Below are 26,022 nucleotides of genomic sequence, written 5' to 3' on the forward strand. Positions count from 1 at the left end.
AGCTTCACACAGATTTATTGACAATATCTTCACAGTAGGGATACACAGTGAATAATTTCTTGACATGTTGCAATGGCAAAGCTCCCTTCCCCAACTCAAATTCAACTGGTCCTTCTCCAAATCGAAACGCATCTTGTAGAATGTTGACATTCCTCTTGTCGAGTCTAACATTCAGACTTCCATTCATAGAAAAGCAACCCATAAGCAAAAGCACCTCCACTTTGACAGCTGCCATCTCTTTCATGACAAAAGTTTCCTTCCCTACAGCTTAGTAATTCATGGTAAATGCCCTAGACTCAATTGGTAAAAAAGTTAAAACTTGAAGGAGACAGGAGGAATGGCCAACACTTACATCCAGGAGGTGAAATTCTGAGAGAAACATTTCATGTCAAAAATACTAATCATAAACTCTGGAGCTTATATGTTTGTGATTTGAGAAGGTAAAAGGAATCGGTTGGAGAGAGCTGAAAAGTGGGCAGAGATGAAGTGACAGAGAAAGTAGGAGGTCAGAGATTGGTACGCACTGTGTCAGCTTCAGTTGAAAGGCATTGTTGAAAAGACAGTGTGAGAAATGAAGATGGACTAAAAGTGGAAGACAAATGAAAACTGGAAAGAATATTGAAGTTGAGAAATAGGAAGAAAGTGAAAGAAACGGGAAAAAATAATTAACAGAGAATTCCGCCATTGTGAAAAACAGAGTTCATAAGGCCAGGACAGTGATAGGGTAAGAGAGTATGTCAGAGAACAATTTCCATCTCTGGATTTTAGGGAAATTCGCACTGGCTAGGGTACCCTAACAGCCCGTGTGGTATAGTAGTTAGTCAGGTCTCCTGAGTAACACTTTAGAGCATGCTCAGCCACTAAGTATCCTCTCAGTGGACAGTTTTCCTATGTCCATTCATGTGTTCATCTAGTTTGGTGGTGATTATATATAATAAGCTTAGGTAATTAGTGGAGAGCATGACTGGTTTCACATGTTGCTGTGCCTTTGATTTGATGTTGCAGAATTTATCAGTAGTATGGTTAAAATAAGGGTCAGTGAGTGTGTGAATTGGGCAGATATCACAACAGGAACAATTGTAGCACTATGCTTGACTACAGAAATCTATTGCAGTCAAGACCTGGGTGGCAATGGGTGACAAGGTGGTGTTTTTGACCTGTGGGAGCTTTGTCTGACTGATGCGTATATATGTGCACGAAATTTTCCAATGACTCTACAGCTGCGCTGTTGTGCTGATTGGAAATAAAGCTGACAAGTCAAAGTTGAAACTGTTGCCTTTCAAACAAATTCTACATGACTGTGAACACTGATCAAGAATACATAATCAATTTAGTACATCTTTCATTCAGCAGCACCCTAGAGATGAACTCGTACATCTTTGAGAATTAGTTCACTCGTGACTGGTCCTTTTGCAGCCCCTTCATTTTTATTTGTTCACCATTCCTCATTTTATTTACTTGTATAAAGCTATATGGATTTAAAAAAAGTAAAAATAGAAAACTAGAAGTACTTTGCCATAAAAGAGTGTACCCAGGATCTGCACTATAGAGGGACTCAGTTTTGCAGTGATCAGCGAAACACAAGAGTTCATGATGAATGATTCCTGATACACTTGCTATTTTCTTTATGGCGTGAAAATAGGTGGGGGGAATTGGGGGGGGGGGGGGGGGGGAGGAAGGGGGGAAGGAGAAGATGTCACAGTGGGTTACACCAATGTCCTAAAGCCACAGTTTACAATAATGGATAAAAATTATACCAGAATTCTTTTAAAAATAATACTGCTCTGATGTCATTTATACCCCAGAATAAAACAAGTTTTGGAATTGTTTGGATAGATGGTGTACATAAAACTCATGTGGGATAAAAAATTTTCAAAATTGATGACTTCAGTGAACAAACCAGATTAGGCTATACTCCAGCCCAACTGCCCTTTAATCTCTTCAGTGGATTACCATTTGTGTCCCAGGAGCTGGAAAATGATGAAACTGTTTTGATCAATTCATTTCATTTAAATTTAAAATTTTATACTTAAAACATTCATAGTATAGACACACACACACACACACAAACTTAACATTCTCATTGATAAGTATTATTTGTATAAGCTGAAGTGGAAATTATGGACACACTGTTTTGTAAAACATGCTCTTTCACAAATGATCCACATGAACAGCATACTAGCATACTGCCATTCAGAATCCTCAATGAAGAGACTGGAAGTTTCAAAGTAGAAAATAATTTATGTCTTAGTAATCCCAAATTAAAAAGCAAAGAACTCAGAGCTGTTGGATGTTGTGAAACCAGAGAGAGAGAGAGAGAGAGAGAGAGAGAGAGAGAGAGAGTATGTCAGTGTACGCCCTTGTAATGAAGTCCTAAAGCTGCGCAGTGTGTGGTGGTGTGGCACAGTAACTGAGACAATTAAGACACAGGACTTGCAACCTGAATCCCCTGTCCAGTCATCCAGATTTAGGTTTGCCTAAATTACGGAAAGTAAATCACACGCTGGCTTCCTGAAATATGCTATTGGCAATTTCTTTCTCCAACCTATAGAACTGAGCTAATAGCATTCTGTCTGTGATCTTATGTCAGTTTAACATTAACTCTTAACTTTCCTTCCTTAGAGCTACTACTGGACTGTTCTTGTTGAGTTCAAAGTACAGTTTGCACATTTCATCCTGTTTACAGGCATGATCTCCTTTGGAAAGAAGGCTAACCATTTGCTAAGTCTGGTGATACAACAGTCCTCATTCAACAGACTGCTGATCACATGACGTTTGCAATAATTTCCAGTTCACAGAGCAATTAATTGCAAATATAACTGTGTGGGGCTGTTACTATTTAATAACCCCTTCACTACAGCACTGTATTCCACACTTTTCCTGTAAATAAGTTTTTCATTGTTGTCACTGACACATGTGCAGAAGTAAGCAAAAACGAAAGTAAGCTGACAACTTTTATGAGTCTCCGAACGTATTCGATGAATTGCTTCGAGTAACATTTGACACAAAAGGAAAATGGCAATACAATATGAATCAAACAACTTATTGAGTAGGCAAAAATTTTTATTTTAAAGTCAGCAATTCCAAAAGCTGTAAAATCAATGGCAAATTGGAGGGGGAATACTGATACATTTCAGTTAATGCATTTAGAGTAACAACATACTGAGCTGCAATTATTCAGCACCCATTTCTTTTACCATTCAATTGTTTCCACAATTATTCCGCAACAAAATATTGCCTACTGTTGAGTTTTAGTATCAGCATATGGTCCAGTATTTCAACAACATCACTGAAATATGTCTGTATTTACGTGGCTTAGTATTACAAGAAACATTTTAAAGTGGTGAATATATGAAATCTAATTTTGTTGAAATTAAATAGCTGTGAAAAATGAAATTCAATAACTTAGCAAGTTTAAAACAAAAAAATATGTTAAATTACACAATGATTAGACAAAATTAATGTTTCAGTTATGTGGTTTAGAGGAATTAATAGTTAACCTAGTTACAGTGTATACAACTTGGGCCTAGGAACAAATTTTCCAAAAAATATTTATTTTTTTTTATAAACCTATTATATGATGTCTGTCTCACAATTTTATTAGTTTTCATAACATTAAATATAGATTCTTAGGCGACTCATATCATTTGTTACTGAGTAAATATAAATTTTACAATCAAATACCCCAAAGTGAACAACGATCTGATTAAAATTTTGTAAATAAATACATGCATTAAAATCAGTTTCATAACTAACAACTGAAATATTGATACCAATAAAACAAATTATGAAGTGGAATTACTTTCACAACAATTTAGCATACAGACAAAACATGTACTTAATTCATGGAGTTGAAAATTCTTTCTTCGCTTAATTTGAAATAGTTAATGTGCCCCTTTTTCATTGCACAATAAGCAATAATTTTACAATTGTTCAAATACGACTGCTGATACAATTGTGATGTCAAAGTAAAACATATAGCTGCAAAATATCGTCAATGAATTACTTAATATTGCTAAACAGGAAAGTCAAAACCGTCATAATACTGAATGACGGGGAGTGGGAGCGATAGTTTTCTCATATAATGTAAAATTCTCACTGTGTTTTGTAACATTAAATGACTGAGTGCATAATGAACAACTGTGGAAAATACTATGTATGTTGTTTCCATTGTCACCAACATCATTATTATTTATACGACTCAGTTTTGAAAAATTATAATATTAACAACAAATGTGAACTCATCACTCAGAACATATACAACATCCTTGGTTTACAAATTGCACAGTGCTTATGTTCGGCTGACTAGGGAGTAAATATTTTATTACTAAAACTGTTCATGAGTTTTAATATTAAATGATACATCCAAAACAACAACTGCAACATTATAAATTAGATAATACACCAATGATAACTTGAAAATAAAATAAAATGCACACACAGCAGAATTTTGTAAGTAAATAATAACAAAAGTGGAAGCATACTAGTTTTCTGAAGCTATTTTGACTTTACCAGTATACAATAGTTAGATTTACAGACAACAAACCAGGTTTCATTTTAAAATTATTTTCTAATTATACACAAAGCGCATTTTCAGAGTGTCATAGCTTCTTAATTTTGTGCACATTTATATCTGTTTTCCTTTTTAGTACAGATTCAAACATTCACAAGATGTGTTGGTAAAAAATAAAATGTGATGCAGCTGAGTATGATATAGGTCTTCTTCCATAACATGTTGCGCAGTATCACTTCTGTTATTACTATGATTAATATTATCATTAAACAGTAACATCATTATATTAACATGGTTTTTCTCACTCTTAAAGATCACCATCCAGTCTTGAATCAGTCTTATCCAGACACAATTTCTCAATTTATTTACATTACACATTCGTATCTGATGCAGTAAGCACGGAATTTCTTCATTTGTCACTTCTTGAATTGTGTAGTAGAATGCACTATGATAGCAGGTCTGAAAGATATAAAAATTAAAAATATATTAAAAATTCATTACAAAATATGTAAAAAGGAACATATAACACTGAAAATCAATTAGCTTCCATCTTTATTTGCACAGTCATAGAATTAAATATTGCTCTCCCACCTTCAGCCTCTTTCAAACACCAATTCAAAATTCTTGCAGTTCCAGCTTTGACTTACCAGTTACAGAATTTGTATCCTGTTTCTTGGACAGATTGTCCTGAAAAGCAATAATGGGAGCATTGGGGCCATTAGTCATGATATTTGAGTTAACATTATCTTCATTTGCCAGCTTCCCTGTAGCCTGAATGCGGTTTAAATCCAAAATTTGTTCGAACTCTGTTGAATCTATGGCTTGTTGTGTTGTATTGCTTGTGCTGATCTCTAATGTATTACTTTGTTTCCTGCAAAAACAAATATTTCCATTTTGAATAAATCAATTGAATATTTTACAAAAATGGGCAAAACAAAATTTAATTTTAAGTGAAAATATAGAAAAGAACTTCTGGTCTACACAAATGATGGTACCAACACAACAAAAATAAAATAAAGAAGGATAGTTAAATATTGAACTTTGCGAACTAGAGGCCTATCTTTTGTGGAGTAGGGAAAAGAGGAGCCAGCAGAAAAGAATGTAAAAACTATAATCAAAAAGAATAAAACTTAGAATGTGATGCAATTTAGGACTAAAAAAATTATTAATTCTTAATTTCCATCCCACCTTATTACATTGTCTCTTACTCTTTGTATATATTCGGTGTGAGTCTAACTTTTAAGAAAGAATCTTATGCTCCTTTTCTTTTCTCCTCTTTACACTTTGCTTTTGAAGGAGGAATCATTGGCTCCAAAAGTTTTACATTAAACTATCTTTATTGTGCTTGTGCTGCAGTGACTACTTTTTATTGTGGTAGATCTTGTACAACTTTAACTGATGTTATAAATACATAAATTAAATTAAAAAAAAAAGGAAGTGTATTATGTACTTAGCAAACAAAAATTTTAAAACCTGTAATATTAAAATAACATAATAAAAATGTTAAATATTTTATGTCAATGATGCAACAAACTAAGGATATAATAAGTCGATGCATAAGTTTGTGGCATTTTTGTTTTGCTTGTTGGTATTCCAGTTTCTATGGGTTTACTTATTGATTGATCCTTTTTTATTTATAGTTAACTGTTGCTATTTGAGTCGTCATTTTGTCGTTTAGAGATGGTGAGCAGAGCTGTGGACACTATAAAATGGAGTGAAGTGGAGAAATCGGAACATTTCCATCATATTCTTCTGTTTGAGTTCCATAGAGGGTGACAGAAGCAAAGGCAGCCAGAAACATTTTCACCTTCTATAGGGATAATGCCATCGGACGCACCACGGTTTGAGGAGGATCATTTTTACATTAGCGGCTCTTCACATTCGGAAAGACTTTTGGGGTTTGATGAAGATTGTTTAAATGCATTAATCCACAGTGATCCATCTTTCAAATGATGGAGCACAGCAATCAGTTGTCCTTTTCTTTCAGGTTTTATTAGGCAAATATAGATTTCAGTTAGTGGCTGGCCATTATCAATGCACTATTTCATAGTATCAATGCATGTCTTAGTACATCAGTCCCCTGTTGTTCAGGCTTTTCTTTAATGAACTGTAACAAAAGCCTGAACGACAGGGGACTGACCTACTCAGATGTGCATTGATACTATGAAATAGTGCATTGTTAATGGCTAGGTACTAGCCAAAATCTAGATTTGCCTAATAAAACCTGGAAGAAAAGGATGCTGATTGCTGTGCTCTATCATTTGAAAGTCATATCACAGTCGTTGAGTGCACCCATATTCCTAATGGAAGATAACTTGACACAATGATCCATGTCAGATACTCGAGAACTGGTAAATGTGATGAATTGTTATGATTCCACTTCATGCCACATTTGCATGCAATGAAGACGGTTCAAAAATTTGGTGTTTGGTACTGTATGCTCTAAGCCAATATCACAAAAATCAGTGGGTGGCCATATGTACATCTTCACTTGCTCATCATCAACTGGCTTGTGAACAACACTGACCATTTCTATCCTGTATCTTATTGGTTCCAAGAAATGGTGTCTTTATGCTAACATAAGGAAAAGAAAGGAATGGCTGAGCCCAAACAAAGCAGCAACTCCCAATACAAAGACCTGTGTGCAGCCTCAAAAGACAAAGTTATGCATCTGTGGGACAGATATGGTGTGGTACACTACGAATTGCTTCCCCGAGGTGTAACCATCACGGCTGATATTTATTGTCAACAACTGAATTGTCTTGCAAATGCAATCCAAGAACAACAACCAGGAAGACTGCATGAAGTGATGCTACTCCACAATAACACCCGTCCTCATTCTGCTAGACTGACAAAAAACATGATACAATTGTTGGGTTGGGAAGTCATTCCACACCCATCTTAATTCATCTGATGTTACATCCTCAGATTTTCACCTTTTCCACTCTCTATCAAACTACCTTCATGGAACTTCCTTTGTGGATGAAAATGCACTCTGAACATTGGTCGATGAGTTCTTCACTTCAAAACCACACGATTTCTACAGTCGCAGAATTGTAAAATTATCACAGCATTGGCAGACCATAGTAAATACCAAAGGAGAATATATTATTGATGACTGAAACCTCTGTTATGTGTATCTGTTATATTAAAATTATGGAAAAATAATATGAACTTATGCACCAACCCAATATCTCCCTATATTTAGCTTATTATCAGAATGGACTCAAAACTCATAAAGTTAAGCTACAATACACATGTGCCCAAGCAGGGCATCAACTAGCAGCGAAAATACATTGAGCATTATAGACGGCTTCATTCAGAAAATATTCTTCTTCTTGGCCTCTTCCACAATTTATTGTCCCTCTTTCCTGATATATGAAATCACTTACATGTAGAAACTGAGTAATTTATTAAATTATTCCTATCAGCATGTCTTTTCGGTGGGTAGAAAGTATTGATTATACAAGGATTCATTTTCCATCTTCTTATTGTATACAAAATAAAGTGTCTTTGAAATTTGCTACTGCAGATTGTGTTACTATGGTTGCTCTCTAGTTATTCCATGTTCTTTTACTGATGGCTTCTTTTAGTCTTATATGAAATGTTTGCAACCATGTTTGCCATCTATGAGTGTTCTAGAATCCACTATCTATGATGAATTCTTGCAACAAATAATTACCTATCACAGTATTCAGTGTAATAATTTCTCAGACTAGTGATACATTGTTTAGGTTTTGCTGATTTCCTCAAGAGTGATTTTTTCTTTGTTCTCTTCTATTTTTATACTGGTTGACAAAACCAGCTATACTATTTTATTCATAAAAACTCTGCCTCCTAAATACAAATCTACCAGTGGCACTCGACTCTGAGGTATGCCAGTGCGAATCCTAGTGTTCGAATAACTTTTCATTCTTAATATTTGCCTGGCAAGGGGAGGAGAGTTGGTGATGCAAAGCTCCTGATCACCACACTTTGTGCCAATTTCCTGGATTAAATCCCAAACCCCTCCCCACTATCTCATCGAATGAGGGCATGTTACACCATTGATAAGTCTGTCGGATGTGAACATTAAGGCTGATAGCCCCCTCAGTGCTGTTCAAGGGAAGTATGCTATGTGCTGGTACTATTTTCACCCTCTCTCTTCTATCATCATGCACACACAAGAAGTGTGAAGGAAACCTGACTGGGCACAAAGGAAGAAAAACCTTTCCTTATTATGTGAATGAACCTACCCCCGGAGTCTCTTAGACAACTGCGGTATACAAATTTACTTTTACTGCAACACATAGCACACATACCACCAGAGGAGGGGGGCATGGGAAAGGTGTATGATGAGTACATGGATTCTGCGGATAGCTGTAAAATGTTCACTATCCCATAGTATTTACAAGTATCCATGATATTCTATTCTTCCCCATGAATACTAACTTGAATTTCCATGAATTATTTGCTAATAATAATTTTCTGTAAGGGCAAGCACCAAATCTTTCTCTCACTTTATTGGCAATAAAATGAAACTAATTAGGCGGTTTGTGAAAAGTAATGCCTCCAAATTATTTATGTGAAAACTCTTTAATCTTTTTAATTAAAACAAACATTATTTACAATTTTCATATTTACCCTTCATGTCCAAAATTTATTTTTCAACAGTCACCCTGGCGATGAATACATTTCTCCCAATTGAGACCACTTTGTTGATACCGTCACTGTAGAATGTTTGACTGTGTTGACAAAGCCGCAACCTCATCTGTGCTTGCACTGCTTCAACACTATCAAAGTGAAGTCCTCAAAGGCATTCTTTAAGTTTCCAAAACAGATGAAAATCCATGGGGCCAAGTATGGGCTGTATGGAGGATGACTGATTATGCTGAACCCAAGGCACTGTATTGTTGCAGATGTCACAGTGCTCATGTGCAGTCTGGCATTGTCATGCTGAAGGGGAGGGTGCTCCATGAGTGGATGAACACTTCCAATATGAAACTTTATTACAGCATGCTATTCCTCACAAAATGGTATACTTACATTACACACTATGATGTTATATGCTACAATGCTGAGCAGTCTAGCAGCATAAGGCTGCAAATATGTACACATAAGGAATAAAAATGTAGAATGTCAATAATGATTATATAAAGCTTTAAGAAAAACCTGGAAGCATTACTTTTCAGCATGTCTTCATATTTTGTCTACCAGATGAAACCTTATCCATTTTCCCACAAAATGACAGATGTATAAGGAACAGAAAATCTATCTCCTCTGCATATTTGTTGATGCTCTCAGATTTCAGAAGTAGTTGACCAGATTTGTAACCAGAGTCATTATATTCAACACAGCCATGGAATAAAACTACAACTACCAATTTGTCCCAAACAATGGGTAATAGGGAAATACAGGCAGGATTTTTTATTTTGTTATCATGCGTAGTGTCTACACTGAAAACCAATACAATCTTCCAACATGTTTGAAACAAACAGTACGAAGGTGCCACACTCATGCTACTTATGGATGCTGTAATCCTATTGCTGACAACACTTAACTCTGAACATATAAGTCTGTCAAATGAAACAAGAAAGATGAGAAAATCTGAAGGAAAAATGCAAAATATGAAAGTAAAAAAACCATAACAGCTTGGCGCTAATTTGTAAATTGCAAATTTCATTTAAAAAAAAAAAAAAAGGAAAGGAAAAAAAGAGGGGGATGGGGGAGCGGGGCCTGACACTGCTCATGAACACGACTTAAAAAAGCTCTACAGAGTGCTGCATACCAAGGATGAAAAATTCTAAAATGGCATTAAAATGTTTTGAGATAGAACACTGGAAAAAAAAACTAGGAAAAAATTAAAAGCAGTGATAAAAAACCTGGGACAGATAAGCTGGAATTTTTGTCTGTATTACCCATAGCAATGATTTCTCAAAGCCATTAAGTTGTTATTAGCAAAGAGTCCCAAAGGAGAAAGGATAGAGTTGAGCCATTGAGATAATTATAGATCAAGCAGTTGGTTGGACATGGATCGGGAGTAAATATTCAAAGCCTGCAAAAGAAATCACATTGACCATCACCTGAAATAATACAGGGAAACCATGTAAACCCAAATAAGGATGACTGGATGATTGTGTTAAAAAAAGAATGCCACTTTGGAACATACAGTGTGTCCCAGAAGGCACTTTACCACTTCAACTTCATGTGACTGTCAGTCAGTAACCTAGAGAAAAAGTAAAGTCTGTCTGACACATCACCTCAAAAAGTTTTCTGTGTAAAGTAATGAATGAATATTTTGCCTTTCCAAGTGAAAAGAGCAACAAAACTGAACAAAAGTTTCTTCTTTGTCACTGAAATGTGGTACGAGCACCATAAATGAATCGAAGGATGATATCTGCACAGGAAAAGGCATTATATGTGGCTTGGCTTACTGAAACTAAGCCAAACACCCAAGTTTGAAGTTTGTTCGTAACATATAAAAAAAAAAAAACCTGTGAATCCCTTGTACAACAGTGCACTGGGTACTCTGTAAGTGTACAGATTTCAGGAAATCAAACCAGATCAATAAGACAACAATGCTTATACATGACGTTACTAATTTGAAAGCAAGAATAATCTAAGCTATTGAGACAGTTGACACTGACACATTAGAAAGGGTTAGGACCGAGTTGGAACACTGAATAGATACTGTGTGTGCCTCAAGGAGGAGAGCATGTAGCACTTGATTAAGGAAGCAGAATAAAACTTTCCAAGTTCGTACAACAGAAAAACTTTACATTTTTCTCTAATTTAATTACAAGTTGAGTTAATATGATACTAAAGTCATAAAGGGAGTTCAGGACTAAGGAAGAACCCAAGAATGGATAACCTGACTAGACTTGTATGACAACTCTGCATTAAAATAAGAAGCATTTTAACAAGAAATAAAAGAGGCTAGTGCCAGAAAGAAATTCCATACACTGATTCGATAACATGGAGATCATAATGTATGAGGCATAGGCAGGAACAAAACTGAAAAACATAGTAACCATCAGTGTTACTATCTATCTGCACAGTTACTCCAAAAAATTTATACGAACTGATTCGATCCATTTGTATCTCATCAATAAACAGTTATTCACGGTTTTATATTGATCTATTTCCTATACTTATCAATTTTCAATGTCTAGTCTCTGTGTTTACTTTCCCCATTATTCATTTCCTGAACTCCTTAACATTTCCTCTATTTCCCTGTAACAATATCCCATTCCTGACTTGACCACAGACCTTTGCTTCATCTACCTAAATTAATTTAGGAAAGCATACCTACACCTTGCCCAAACTCAGTCTCATGTCCTGTCCCTGAAATGGTACTGAACTAATGGAATCTCCCAAAAGCTTGACGATACGAATTTCCTTTTCTGGATGTCGTCCTTCCTTATACAAAGACCTCCAAGGCTTCTGGTTCTGTCCATCACTATTGCCTACAAACCAATTCCTGCAGAAACTGATTTCCTGGACACAGGCATCATATGACTACTTCGCAGTTTGTGTCACCTTATCCTCCCACTCCAATGACAGCTTTTCTCTGAATTACACAGGTCGCAAATGTCCCTCCAACAGATTCTTCAGCCTCACAATCCCTCTGGCTTCTATCTCTATCAATATTTAGCTTACACCTACCTTGCCCCCTTTTTATCTCAGTCTCATTTCCTAAAACCCCCCACACCCAATCAACTTTGTATACCTTAATATTTGTTTCCAGCCACCTCACTTTGGTTTAGTTTATAGACATATGAGTTCTTGGTTTCTGATTCATGTTGTTCTCTCAGTGATGTTTCCATCTAGCCTATCCTCTACTTTGTCCTAGCCCCATCACCTGCAACAGACTACTGCCTCTAACAGTACCAGGGCAATCTCTTGCAGATACTGTATTCACATCCCCTCTGTTGCTGTCCCTCCCATTCCCAGTACCTGCCCTACATTTCCATTTGGCCCTCCCTACTGCACATCCATCTCGCCCACTCACCCCAATGGGGCTACAGCTTAAAAAGCTGTGCATGTATGTAGGCTCCTGTGCGCACTGAGGGGCACACGTTTTTAAGCTGAGGGTCCACATACCAGTTTTCATTTATGTACTATCTCCAACTCAAAATATCCACCCATTTATTGCTATGCCACAAAATTTAGTAAGGCAGATGTATAAAACTGTATCCTCTTAGTTATCTGTTTCAAACAGTAGTTTGAGTCTGTTGAGAGTAAGGATGGAATGTGCTGGCACATTTCTACACACAAGATGTCCACTCACTACCAAAACCTCTAAAGTGATTCACAAAAAACAACAGGCATTCATACAGCTGGAATCAGTACGACAAAAGTGGTGTATTGAGGTAGGGAGGACATCAATGTGCAGGTCAGTCACTACTGGCAAGGTGGCAGTATTTGCTGAAGTATTTATGATACATCCAGTGTATTATTAAAGATACATCCATAAACACACAGCAATCAAATCAATTTCAGTTTGCAAATACCAGCTGCGATGAATAGCTGACAATGTTTACTATTGCTGAATACAATATAGAGATGTAGAACATCAACGAAATGTTAACGCAGCTTAGCTATGAGTTAAGTTAGGCTTTTGTGCCTGCCATTCAATGCCTCTATTATAAAATGAGTGGTTATCTTTACTGTTTCCACTGTTTGTATTCCGCCCAATTCCATATCACATACACAGTCTTGTCACATTAATGTGACTACCACCTATGTTCAACAGCAACATGCAATAACCAGTTGCAGGTGGCAGCACTAGCAGTGCAGGGTAAATAAAGAATGTTGGGGGACACAGAAAACAGTACAGCCCTTGTCAAAATGTAGAAAGGGAGCAATTCATCTGACACTAAAAATGGCATTATCACTAGAGTTCAGGACAACCATGGAAGCATTTCAGAAGCAACTAAGTTTGTAAACTGTTCATGTGCCATCATGGTTAAAATATACCATGCATGACAAAATGGTGCTATCCAAAACGGGCACTGAAGCAACTATGATGCACCATGGGACATAAATGATGAGGATGATCAACAGCTGCAGAGATGAGTGCAGGTAAACAGACATGCGACAACTGAGCAACTGACCACCCTGATGAACCAAGGGGCTACCACCAGTGCCTCCTCAATGACTGCTCAGCAAACATTGTTGCATAAGAGCTTCCACAACAGGCGGCTGGTTCATGCACCCATGCTAACTTCTGTTAGATGGCAACAAAGGCTGGAATTTGCATACCAATACCGCAACTAGACATCCGCTGAGTGGCGACAGGTGGACTTTTTGGATGAATCATGTTTTATGCTACATCTTACGAATGGGTATTGGCATCTATGGCATGAAGTGTCTGAAAACAAACACCCTGTGACAATCATCAGAATGGTCCAGGCTGGAAGGCATTCCCTGAGTGATCTTGCCATTCTAGAAGGCACAATGGATCAATGCAAGTATGCATCTACCATTGGGCATCATGTCCGCCCCTACATTCAGATTGTCATTCTTCGGCATGATGGCATCCAGCAACAGGGCAATGCAATGCGTCACACAGCTTGCAGTTTACATGCGTGGCTCAAGGAACATGACGATGAGTTCACCGAACTCCCCTGGCCACAAAACTCTCTGGATTTAAATCCTATCAAGAAAGCATAGGGTCACATCAATCAAGCTGTTTGCACCATGGATCCTCAACCGAGAAGCTTATCGCAGCCGGCCACAGCACTGGAGTCTGCATGGCTCCACATCCCTGTCAGTACCTTCCAGAACCCCACTGATTCTCTTCCTGCATATCTTCCAGTGGTTCACATTGCAAAGTGTGGTTATTCAGGCTTTTGACAGGGGTCACATCAATTGCAACAGAACAGTGTATATTCCAATATCATATAAATAACACCACAGAAATGAATTACTCATAGCAAATAATGTTGAAATTATCTTGATACTAACACAGAAACATACCTTCTTTTTGAACATAGTGCCTGTTTTAACTCCACAGGTGAATTCAATAATTTAAGCCCACATAAACATGGAAAAGGCAAAAGAAAATAACATATAACATCAGGTGAGAAAAACATGAAAATAAAACCAGGAAACTTCATGGGGAAGCTATGACCGTGCACAGTAAAATGTGGGTAAGAATAAATTGGAGAAAGTAATGCTAGGAAAAGAAACCCAAAAGACTACAAACTGCAACAAATTAAAAAGCTGTGCACATAGTCTAAAAGGGTTCAAAAAAAGTTTTAATAATCGATAATTTAATGATAAAAAGGAACTATATTGCTGGGTTACACAAATAATGTTTTCCCAGGAATAAGCACTATTTAACTGACTAACCATTTACAAATGTACTTATATGAATGCATTGTGTTTATTCTTTTGGACATGTCTGGATAGGTGGTGTCTGGTGGGAATGTGAGTCAGCCATGAGGCATGCCAAGATGTTCTGCGCAGTTGCAATAACACTGTGCCCCGGATGGTGCAGCGGTTAACACAGCTGCCTAGTAAGCAGGAGACACCGGATTCGAATCCTGGTTTGGTCACATTTTCACTCATTGCCGCTGATTCTGCGTAATGTACCGATGCAGCTGACATCAGTAATCCCTTCTCCTTCCTTTCCTTTCTCCCCCCCCCCCCCCCAACCTTCAATCTACATAAAAATGTACTTACTGTATAGGGAAAAAGCTCAGCACCTCGTCTTCATGGGAAGAACTTAGGTCTGATGACAAAAATATCAGAGAAAATTTCAAGTACTCATGAAATAGTTTTGCACAGAAATGACAGTGAAAAAGAGATTATCATTAATTTGATTTTAACTGCTGTACTCTGACCACTACACCACCTTACTAGGAATACAAGGCGAGAAACTCATGACAACTTTAAGCTCTGAGTTACTTCTATGAGATATGCTTAGATGGTGTGCTAGGTAGCACACTGTCCATGAAAGGCAGGAACATAGATTTGACTCTTGGTCCAGAATACAGTTTTAATGGGTGAGCCATAATCAGTGAATAATATACACCATCTAGAGTAAGAGAAAACATCCTTAATATTAATCTCTGTTATTTTATTGAGCTCAATATCTCACTCATTATGGAGAGATGCTGAATAAGTGTTTAAAACCAACAAATGGAAAATCACAGTCATAGTGGAATTTGTATTGGCCATTATGTCAGTTTAAAATGAGTAAGAATGTGTGCACATTTAATATTAATTCATATCACTGATTAACACAATGAGCTCCTTTAGTCCCATCATGAAGGAGTCTTCTGGGATATGGAATTATGTTAAACAGCTACTGGTAGAAACAGCCACTCTAGGCTACTTCTATACAATTACTACAACAAATTAAGATCAGTGCTAACCTATTAAAGATGATGATTTTGGGTATTACCTCTTATATATAAAAACGGCTACTTTGTAAATGCATACTGCTCTTCCTTCCCTTTCTCTCCATAATGACTTGACACTGACAATTTTTAAGACCTAATCTTCCTTCTTTTTTCAAACTGGTGTTAACACGAGCGAAAATGACATATCAGCATAACAGTAGCATGTTGTCAGTTGTAATGACTGTCAGGTTTTCTGCTAGTATTTGTAGAAAAAATCTGCACATTATATCTGCCTACCAAGCATTCTAACAGTGGGTCAGATCACTCCTGCACCGAATGTAAGAGGAGGACCTGTATGGTAACTAGATAGATTGTTGTTGTTGTTGTTGTTGTTGTGGTCTTCAGTCCTGAGACTGGTTTGATGCAGCTCTCCATGCTACTCTATCCTGTGCAAGCTTTTTCATCTCCCAGTACTTACTGCAACCTACATCCTTCTGAATCTGCTTAGTGTATTCATCTCTTGATCTCCCTCTACGATTTTTACCCTCCACGCTGCCCTCCAATACTAAATTGGTGATCCCTTGATGCCTCAGAACATGTCCTACCAACCGATCCCTTCTTCTGGTCAAGTTGTGCCACAAACTTCTCTTCTCCCCAATCCTATTCAATACTTCCTCATTAGTTATGTGATCTACCCATCTAATCTTCAGCATTCTTCTGTAGCACCACATTTCGAAAGCTTCTATTCTCTTCTTGTCCAAACTATTTATCGTCCATGTTTCACTTCCATACATGGCTACACTCCATACAAATACTTTCAGAAATGACTTACTGACACTTAAATCAATACTGGATGTTAACAAATTTCTCTTCTTCAGAAACGCTTTCCTCGCCATTGCCAGCCTACATTTTATATCCTCTCTACTTCGACCATCATCAGTTATTTTGCTCCCCAAATAGCAAAACTCCTTTACTACTTTAAGTGCCTCATTTCCTAATCTAATTCCCTCAGCATCACCCGACTTAATTAGACTACATTCCATTATCCTTGTTTTGCTTTTGTTGATGTTCATCTTATATCCTCCTTTCAAGACACTGTCCATTCCATTCAACTGCTCTTCCAAGTCCTTTGCTGTCTCTGACAGAATTACAATGTCATCGGCGAACCTCAAAGTTTTTATTTCTTCTCCATGAATTTTAATACCCACTCCGAATTTTTCTTTTGTTTCCTTTACTGCTTGCTCAATATACAGATTGAACAACATCGGGGTCATATGGAGGTGATTATGTACTCTTTGGTTTAATACAGCTCTCCCTGTTGCCTCCAAAAGGCAGCCCACAATTCTGTTGCATTGTGCTTGGGTACCTTTGACCCATAACTTATAGGTAGCTGTCATCAGCTGGTGGTGTTCACTTTAAGTGTTCATCATGAGGCAGAGCTTCAGTGTGCTGTGTCTCACAGTAGTAGTTGAGTGTTTGAATTTAACCCTTTTAGTGCCAAATACGATCTGACCGTGATCCAGATTTTCGGCGAAAAATGCAAGTAACGATCTGATCGTGATGCCTTTCTCATTCGTTAGGAAATACTAACAACTTTGCCTTCAAGCGCGGAAAAAATGAATGAGAAAGGCATCACGATCAGATCGTTACTGGCATTTTTCGCCGAAAATCTGGATCACGATCAGATCGTATTTGGCACTAAAAGGGTTAATCAGTATAATGTTCACCAGTTATTTAGGTAATGTCCAGTACTGATGAAATTTCTTGTTACAAAATCACAATGTACCCATGGCTATGCTTGAAATGGTCCTTCAAGGAATGCTGACAGACCAGTATCAGAAATATTCACAGGAAGTAAATCAAAATGAGAAATGACAGGATAAATGTAATTTGTTGTGCAAATATTTCTTGTGAATATGGGGAAATACAGCAACCTGATGTGTCATCAGTTTAATAAGTTGATAGAGACTTATAGAAGAATAGTGAGGCATGTCCTTTGTGAAGCTGACCACTGATTCTTTGAAATCTGCATGTGAATTATCTAAGGCATTGCAGATATCGCCTCTAATCCCCACTCAACATTTAGTTAAAGGGTTCATATACACTGCTTAAAAAAATGTTTTGTCCCACCATCACAAATTGCATAGATTTCTTTTCAGTCTCTTTCTCAAAACCCTTTTCACATAGTAAATTGTTATATACACTCTAAATCTGCATTTTCAGTGCAGTGCTTCCCATCATGACTGATACAATGAGACTTGAGTACACTGTTTGGTCTGTCAGCATTCCTTGAAGGACCATTTCAAGCATAGCCATGGGTACATTGTGATTTTGTAACAAGAAATTTCATCAGTACTGGACATTACCTAACTAACTGGTGAACATTATACTGATTAAATTCAAACACTCAACTACTACTGTGAGACACAGCACACTGAAGCTCTGCCTCATGATGAACACTTAAAGTGAACACCACCAGCTGATGACAGCTACCTATAAGTTATGGGTCAAAGGTACCCAAGCACAATGCAACAGAATTGTGGGCTGCCTTTTGGAGGCAACAGGGAGAGCTGTATTAAACCAAAGAGTACATAATCACCTCCATATGACCAATTTGGCCCATTGCAAACAACAGTCCACATTCTGGACTCTTTGATGCATAAAGGTGGGGAAGGGAACACCTGAAATGGAACCTGAATCAATAATGTAGGGGTCTCTTCACCGATTAGTGCAGGATTTGTCTAACACCTGATGATTATCAAATATGGGTATACTGTCCAGCATTAAAACTAATTTTGCAGTCAGGTCCACAGGACTGCACAATGCTAGGCCTCTACTATGGGCATCATTTGGACGCAGTATTTGAGTGGGGGGGGGGGGGGGGGGGCGGTGGCGGCAGAGTCAGTACATCATTCTCCCAGGTGCTGCAGGCTTCTTTACAAACATTAGAGCCACTACTTCTCATTCAAGTAGCTCCTCCGTTGGCATCACAAGTCTGAGTGGACTCCATTTCAACTCTCTCACTAATCACAAATCCCTGGCAGTATTAGGGATTGAACCAGGGTCATCTGCAAGACAGTCAGATTCAGTGACCATTAAGCATCAGAGATGGACATTGTCCAGCACAATAGTCAACATTTTGGTGATGAGGTCATCATTAAAGATGGTAACACATGGGCACAGTATGCTCACCACAACGTGGCCATGACTTGGAGAGAGGTCCCATTCTTGCAATGTTTTAGAGAGGCACAGTGGTGTTCATCCTGTGGGGAGCAGTTATATATGACTTCGATTCACAGCTGGTAGTCGTTGAGGGAACTCTGGTGGTACAACAGCACATCACTTGACATCCTAGATCCACATGAGTTCTCTCTCGTGTGACAGTATCATAGTGCCATTATTCAACAGGACAGTGCTGTGTGACATTTGTGACACCCTTCCCAACTAAATTAGTGCAAGCACCCAGGCCAGAGGTGGTGCAACGTAATACTGATAAGTGGGGTCACACTGCCAAGTTCTTTCCAAGTTTGACTCAATTTTGTAATAATTAAAATAACATCACATACCTTCTCAATCCGTGAAGTTTCATTTCATTTTCTACTCCCCCCAACCCCCCCCCCCCCCACCCTTTTCACTATTTTGTCAGACAGGGTATATGAAATAGCAGATGCCATGAGCATCTCTTTCTTATGAGTATGGTAAATTTCACACAGAAAAGTAACTATGAACAAGCTTTATTGAAGACAAATGTCACATTTGCTGAATGCTGACCAAAAGGAAACAAAAGACTTAATCTCTCAAGGATATGTGGTCCATTCTAGGGTACCAACTGATTCTGCATGACAATTTTTTATTGTGTATAAGACATAGGCGCACCATTTCACACAATTACTGAATCAGCTGTTAAAGTAACGAATGGCTCTGCATACAAAAGATAAGAGTTGAATTCATGTTTCAAAATGGTGATTATTACTGTGTGCCAGATCAGGACTCAAAGCCGGAATCTCACCTTTCATGGGCAGTGCTCTTACTGACTGAGCTATCTGGGTATAACTCACAAACAACCCTGACAGTTTTACTTCTTCCAGTATTACTCTCCCATTTTGATAATTTCACAAAAGCTTTCCTGCAAATCTTGCTGGACTAGCACTCCTTGAAGAAAGGAAAGTCTTAGACACAGCCTAAGGAGTTTTTTCAGAATGAATGTTTCTGTGCTAGAGTATGTGCTCTTTTCACACTTCCTGGCAGATTAAAACTGTGAGCCATGATGGAACCTCATCTTTCCATGAGCTACAATATTTTGAATGAGCTATCCAGGCACGATTCACAACCCACTCTCATAGCTTCACATTTGCAGCACCTCTTTCCTACTTAACAAACCTTACAGAAATGACACTGTGAGTCATGTTTCCATACCTCAGTCAGTAAGAGTACTGCTTATGAAACACAGGGCTCAAGGTTTGAGTTCCAGTATATGACACTGTTTTAAACTATCAGGAAGTTTCAAAACAGTCATCTGAATGATTATCATCTTCTGGGGTGGAAAAGGTATTATTATTATTATTATTATTATTATTATTATTATAGATTACCTCACAAAGAGTAAACCAAAACTTACTAATGCTACTAAAAACTTCTATACTGTCTAAATAAAAAAGAGGTAAGAAGAGTTATGGATTTCAAAAGAAAATAAGTGCTCAACAATGGGAAATTTGTGGGATGTGTTGGCGCAACAACACAGTTCGTAAGATTTGCCACCATCAGATGTGCACCTACTATCATATCTAAATAAATGTGTGACTGCAGAGTGCAATATAAAGATTACAGTAGTTGCAGATGAGTATTTTTATAAATCACACTTGAAGGGTGGAATTTGCCCACCCGAAAGATGTTTTAACTGCATTGACTTTAAAGGGAAGTATAAACCAGAATAAATGCATTTTATCAAAAAATAAATATTTCAATGTCAACGTGAGAAATTCTCTAACTGGGCTTACAACACTATTTCACACACACAAAACTTTTTGACACAAAGGCATTCTAGGCAAATGTTCATCGTGAATTGTGCAAATATGAATAGGAAGAAATCCTGCTTCAAATGCACTCCCATAGTAGTAATCCCCATATGTTGGATATGTTGACATTCAGCCTATTTCTCAAAAAAGCAGCAAACGGAAATCACCATTATAAAATTTAAATTTATATTTAGTTTTTTATGTGTACTCTTTTCTACCTCCCCCCCCCCTTTTTGCCATTTAAAGCTCACACCAGTCAGTTCCTCTTTCAAAAAGCATAAGTGATTAAACTATGTCTTAAAATAATAGCTCAACTCTTACCTTCGATTGGTAGTATTATTTTCTAATTTTTATGATCTCACAAATCTGTTTTAATTATGTTCCAATGGCAGTTGTTTAACGTCCCGTCGACAACAAGGTCATTAGAGACGGAGCGCAAGCTCGGGTTAGGGAAGGACGCGGAAGGAAATCGGCCATGCCCTTTCAAAGGAACCATCCCGGCATTTGCCTGAAATGATTTAGGGAAATCACGGAAAACCTAAATCAGGATGGCCGGAGACGGGATTGAACCGTCGTCCTCCCGAATGCGAGTAGTTCACTAGTGATGACTTAGCTTATTATTAGCCACATCCTTCAGGATAGAAGAGCCTATAAGATGAAGTGACTCATTAAACTCAAGCAGAAGCAACCAGTTTTTGGAATCAACATGCATTATGCAACAATGTTGTGTTTTTTAAAATATTCCAGTATGTAGATATGAACTTATGTTAATGAATACCTGGCATATTTTTCTCTAGAGTGTAATTCTGCCAAGAAGTACCAAAAACAATTCTCTGGAACTCAAGGGAAAGCGAAAATTCACATTTTACTTCCAATTCTATCCAGGTCTCCACTGTGTAGCAAAAGCTGAAATATCTTCAAGTTAAAGCCTGAAAATGTCTTACCAATTCCACCGGTTTTCATACATTCAGAATACTATATTTACCCGCGGCTTCAGAAGAAAAGGGTTTTAAATACTACCAGCACTGATGTCTACACAGTGAAATACTTGAACTATATTTTAAAGGATGGTCCCCGCATGAGGCAGACATTTTTCTCTATACAGTGACAATTACAACAATACTATGAAAGTATGAAACTCAGGCGGGAATACTACCATTTCTGCATTATGCAACTTACTGTGGAGCCACTTAAAGAAAAAGGACATACTGTGTCAGTATTTATTTGGTACCATAATTTTTTCCATCTATACGAATATGAAAACAGCATGCTGTATGGGTTCTAAATTAATTGTAGTTGCTCCACACATGGTATGAATTTTCATGGTTCACAGGAAAGCAATAGTCTATTATCTCCAGTAAGATAATACTTGGTGAAGTGCTCTGTGGAGTAAGTGACCTTCTCTGCTCTCTCTCTCTCTCTCTCTCTCTCTAGGACAGAGTCTATGCCAGAAACTACAGTAAAATCAGAGGAGAGGAGGGTGAGGAGTTATGTGTTTCATCTGCCTTGTACTGGAATTTTTCATGTATGTATGTACAAACTGTGTATTTCAAACACAACTCTGGAAAAAATACATGATTCATATTCATTTGAATGGCTACACCAACCCATCAAATACAGGTCACATTGGGGTAATTGTTTAACACCTGGACCAACTTCAGATCTTGGAAGCAAATGATTCCTCTATTAAATAGTGCAAACAGGTTTGATTAGGTAACAAAGTTTGCATTTCCTCCCAATCTCATAAAGATTTAAAAGCAACTTAGAATAGCCTTTCCATTTTAAGAAAAATATAGTGTCCTCTTGATCAAAATGTCAAAGATCCAGTTTTCAAACAATGATCTATAAACCATTTGCATGTAGTTTTTGCTGGAGGTGAGGCACATTCTAGGATGTGTAACACTCCATACTGTTACCATAACAATTGAAGTAAATAATGGAAGAGTAAAGGAAACCACTTTACATATAGCTGAGACATCAAACACACACACACACACACACACACACACACACACACACACACACACAGTGCCAACAAATTACATAGTCCCGTAAGGGGGTAGTTAACTCTGAAGATGATACTGGTCAAAAGCTCAATGACATTTTCAACCTTTATCTACAGTCCTGTAGACTACTCAGAGCTTCAACTATATGGTAAGTGGTTGCCTTTACCATTATTTGTAGCCTACGTAAAACATTGCAATACCATATGACACAATAGATGTGTGGTTTCAATGGTTAAATTAAAATGGTACGTATTGTTAGAAAACATCAGAACATATTTTGAAATATGCTCCAGAGAAATATTTCTTATAGTGATCTTCCTCTACTACTTTCACCATACACATAAGAATATGTTTGCCAGTTTACAGGAAAGAAAGACAATTAGGTTTTAATGTCACATAAATGACAAGGTCAACTGAGGAAGAGAACAGTCCTTAATTTGTTAACAAGGAGGCAGCAAATTGTCTGTTGCCTTTTCTTAACATTTGCCTCACGCACTTTATGGAAATCACAGAAAAGATAAATCTAGATGGCTAGACCAGGATGTCAGCCAAACTCCTACTGTATGCAAGTCCAAGATCTTACCAACTTCACTCAATAACGATTTGCCTTTTTGTAACTGAGTAGTAAATATGAGTATATGAGGCAGATCATGGATGATGTAGGCAATGGAAGTTATGCTGAATGGAGAGCTGTCAATTAATAAGAATCAAATCACTCTCGCAGTTGACGGCTGTAAACAGTAAATACTGCACAATTTAACTATGCTACTAGTAGTGGTTCCCTAAATAACTTAAGGCAAATGCCTGGTTGGATCTTATGAAATGGAAACATCCAATTTCTTTCCCCTTTCTAAGCTTTTGCCCCTTCACAAATGACCTCGCCACTGATGGGACATAAGCTTAATCTTCCTTCTTCCCTTTATGCTACTGCTACCCTTAACACTAAAAACTAAACTTTTTTTTTCCTTTTTCATGTTGTTTCGCAATTCAGTTTTGGCTTCAAACTGCAGTGTTCACACCACAATGTGTGTTCTGCAACATGTATGCCTTTATTACTTCTAGTGGTCTTTTGACTTCAGATGTTTTCTTATACTGGGAATTTCGTGTTTCAGGGATGTGTTTTTCTTGATATATATTTTACATGTTACTATTGTGTCAAACACACACACACACACACACACACACACACACACACACACACACACACACACACACACACACAAATATAAATATCAACCATTTTTACTTTGTTTGTGACAAATATTTTGTTGCACAGCACACAAATTTCATAAAAGCAATCACTTTGCAATTCTTCTACACTCTCATTACCTCACTTCCTCTCACCCCCTTCTCTGTCTTTTACACAGCCTGAAAGGAAGATTGTGAGGTCATTAGAGATGGAGCACAAGCTTGGATTTGATACAGACATGGTACGAGATCAGCTGTGCCTTTTCCAAAAGACGCATCTCAGCATTCACCACAACTGATTTAGGGAAGTCTAGTGTCAGGTTGACAAGGGAAGACCACAATAAACAATAACTTTCTGTGTGTGTGTGTGTGTGTGTGCAAAACCACTGTTATGATTAGGGTTGCTGATTAAAAGTATTGGAAATGTGTTACTCAGTTTTTACATTAACTTTTAGTGATGTTTAGATCAGAAAATGCTGAGACTATACATGATGACTCAAAACAACACACAAGTTTTAAGACTAGCCATATGCAGTGTAATGGTGCTTATACGTTACAGGGATTAGAGTGAGTGACCAAACCCTGCAGTGTTATATAGTGCCTGTAATGTAAATAGACCAATATGCATACTGCTTCTAGTTGTATTTTCCAGATTACTCATGTGTGTACTGCTTGGGCAGCCTGACCGACTTTTTAAACAATTTTGGACTATTTCTTGCTGTAATATGAACTCACTCTCTCTCTCTCTCTCTCTCTCTCTCTCTCTCTCTCTCTCTCTCACACACACACACACACACACACACAACACACACACACACACACACACACACACACATCAATTATTAGTTTTACTCCACTGATCTGAGCAGCAGATGCTTTTTATCCAGTTTGGTTTCAATGGTTAGTTATCAGGCTTATTTAAAACCGATTATTGTTTGGTGTGACTATGTCTGTAATGGGTTTTATTCCACTACGGAACAGACTGAATGGAGAGGTAATGACAGTGAATGAATGTTGCCAAAGACATGTCCGTCAAGACTGGATACCAAACGTAACAGGAATTAGCCATTCTTAAGTATCAAACAAATGCATTTAAAATTACTTCTTAAATAACCTCATCCCTCTAATGAGTAAAATTAACTGGAGGTGATTGCTTCAATTGATATCATTGTAAAACCAATCTCAGGTGTGTTCACTTTAAAACTGTTAACACCTTTTCATCAGGTGCTAAGCAACTATGATTAATTTGCAGAAGAGGCACAGGGAATGTATTGATTATAATATTTCAGGGAGAAAAGATGCCATTTAATTATGCTGTTTCTAAGTGTTTGCTCCCCTTTTAATTCAATTTATTGGAAAAAATAGGAATTCATCTTAATTAATAGGTTCAAATACAGCAGCATATTTTAATATTTGAAACCATTTATGAAACTATGCACTACAGATACACGTGAATTTCAAAAATATGGCTGCATCATTTGAGAAAGAGTATTGGGCAGGGGGGGTGGGGGGGGGTGGGGGGGTGGGATGGAAAGACAGATAGAGAGAGAGAGAGAGAGAGAGAGAGAGAGAGAGAGAGAGAGAGAGACGCGGCAAGAGTTCGGTGATAATGTGGGCAATCATACAGTGGTATTCCAGGGGCCCCTGGTTACTCTCAAAGGTCACATAACTGCCATGGATTATGTGACCATTTTGGTTGAGCAGGTCTATAACCAACTGAAATTCTTGACATATAATGCTACCACTGTATGCCATAAACAGGTGTAAAATGGGACTAAAGAACATTAATTTTTATGTCATGCTGTACTGCATGGTTTTTATGACATCTCACATGTTACAGTTCTCTGCTCAGAATAAGTTATGACTCATAGCCTTCACGCCGACTCATGTGACAGACATACATTTCACTTGTGTAACACACTTCCCACACGGGAGCAGAATGTTTCATGGTCCACAAAGTTGCTTACAAA

General features: G+C 37.6%; 1 protein-coding gene across 22 annotated transcripts in view; it reads right to left on the reverse strand.

Moving 5' to 3' along the window:
• Positions 1-3,042: 3,042 nt before the first annotated feature.
• The window catches only part of LOC126470108 (ensconsin-like), a 406,217-nt gene continuing 383,237 nt past the window's right edge, over positions 3,043-26,022 (reverse strand). For all 22 annotated transcript variants that reach the window (XM_050097707.1, XM_050097706.1, XM_050097699.1 and 19 more), the window contains 2 exons: positions 5,161-5,384; positions 3,043-4,972 (listed from right to left, as the gene is read on the reverse strand). In XM_050097707.1, coding sequence (XP_049953664.1) covers positions 4,959-4,972; positions 5,161-5,384 — 238 coding nt within the window. In that variant the 3' untranslated portion in view covers positions 3,043-4,958. The remainder of the gene's footprint in view (positions 4,973-5,160; positions 5,385-26,022) is intronic.

Source organism: Schistocerca serialis, chromosome 3 (assembly GCF_023864345.2).
Source record: "Schistocerca serialis cubense isolate TAMUIC-IGC-003099 chromosome 3, iqSchSeri2.2, whole genome shotgun sequence".
Lineage (NCBI taxonomy): Eukaryota > Metazoa > Arthropoda > Insecta > Orthoptera > Acrididae > Schistocerca > Schistocerca serialis.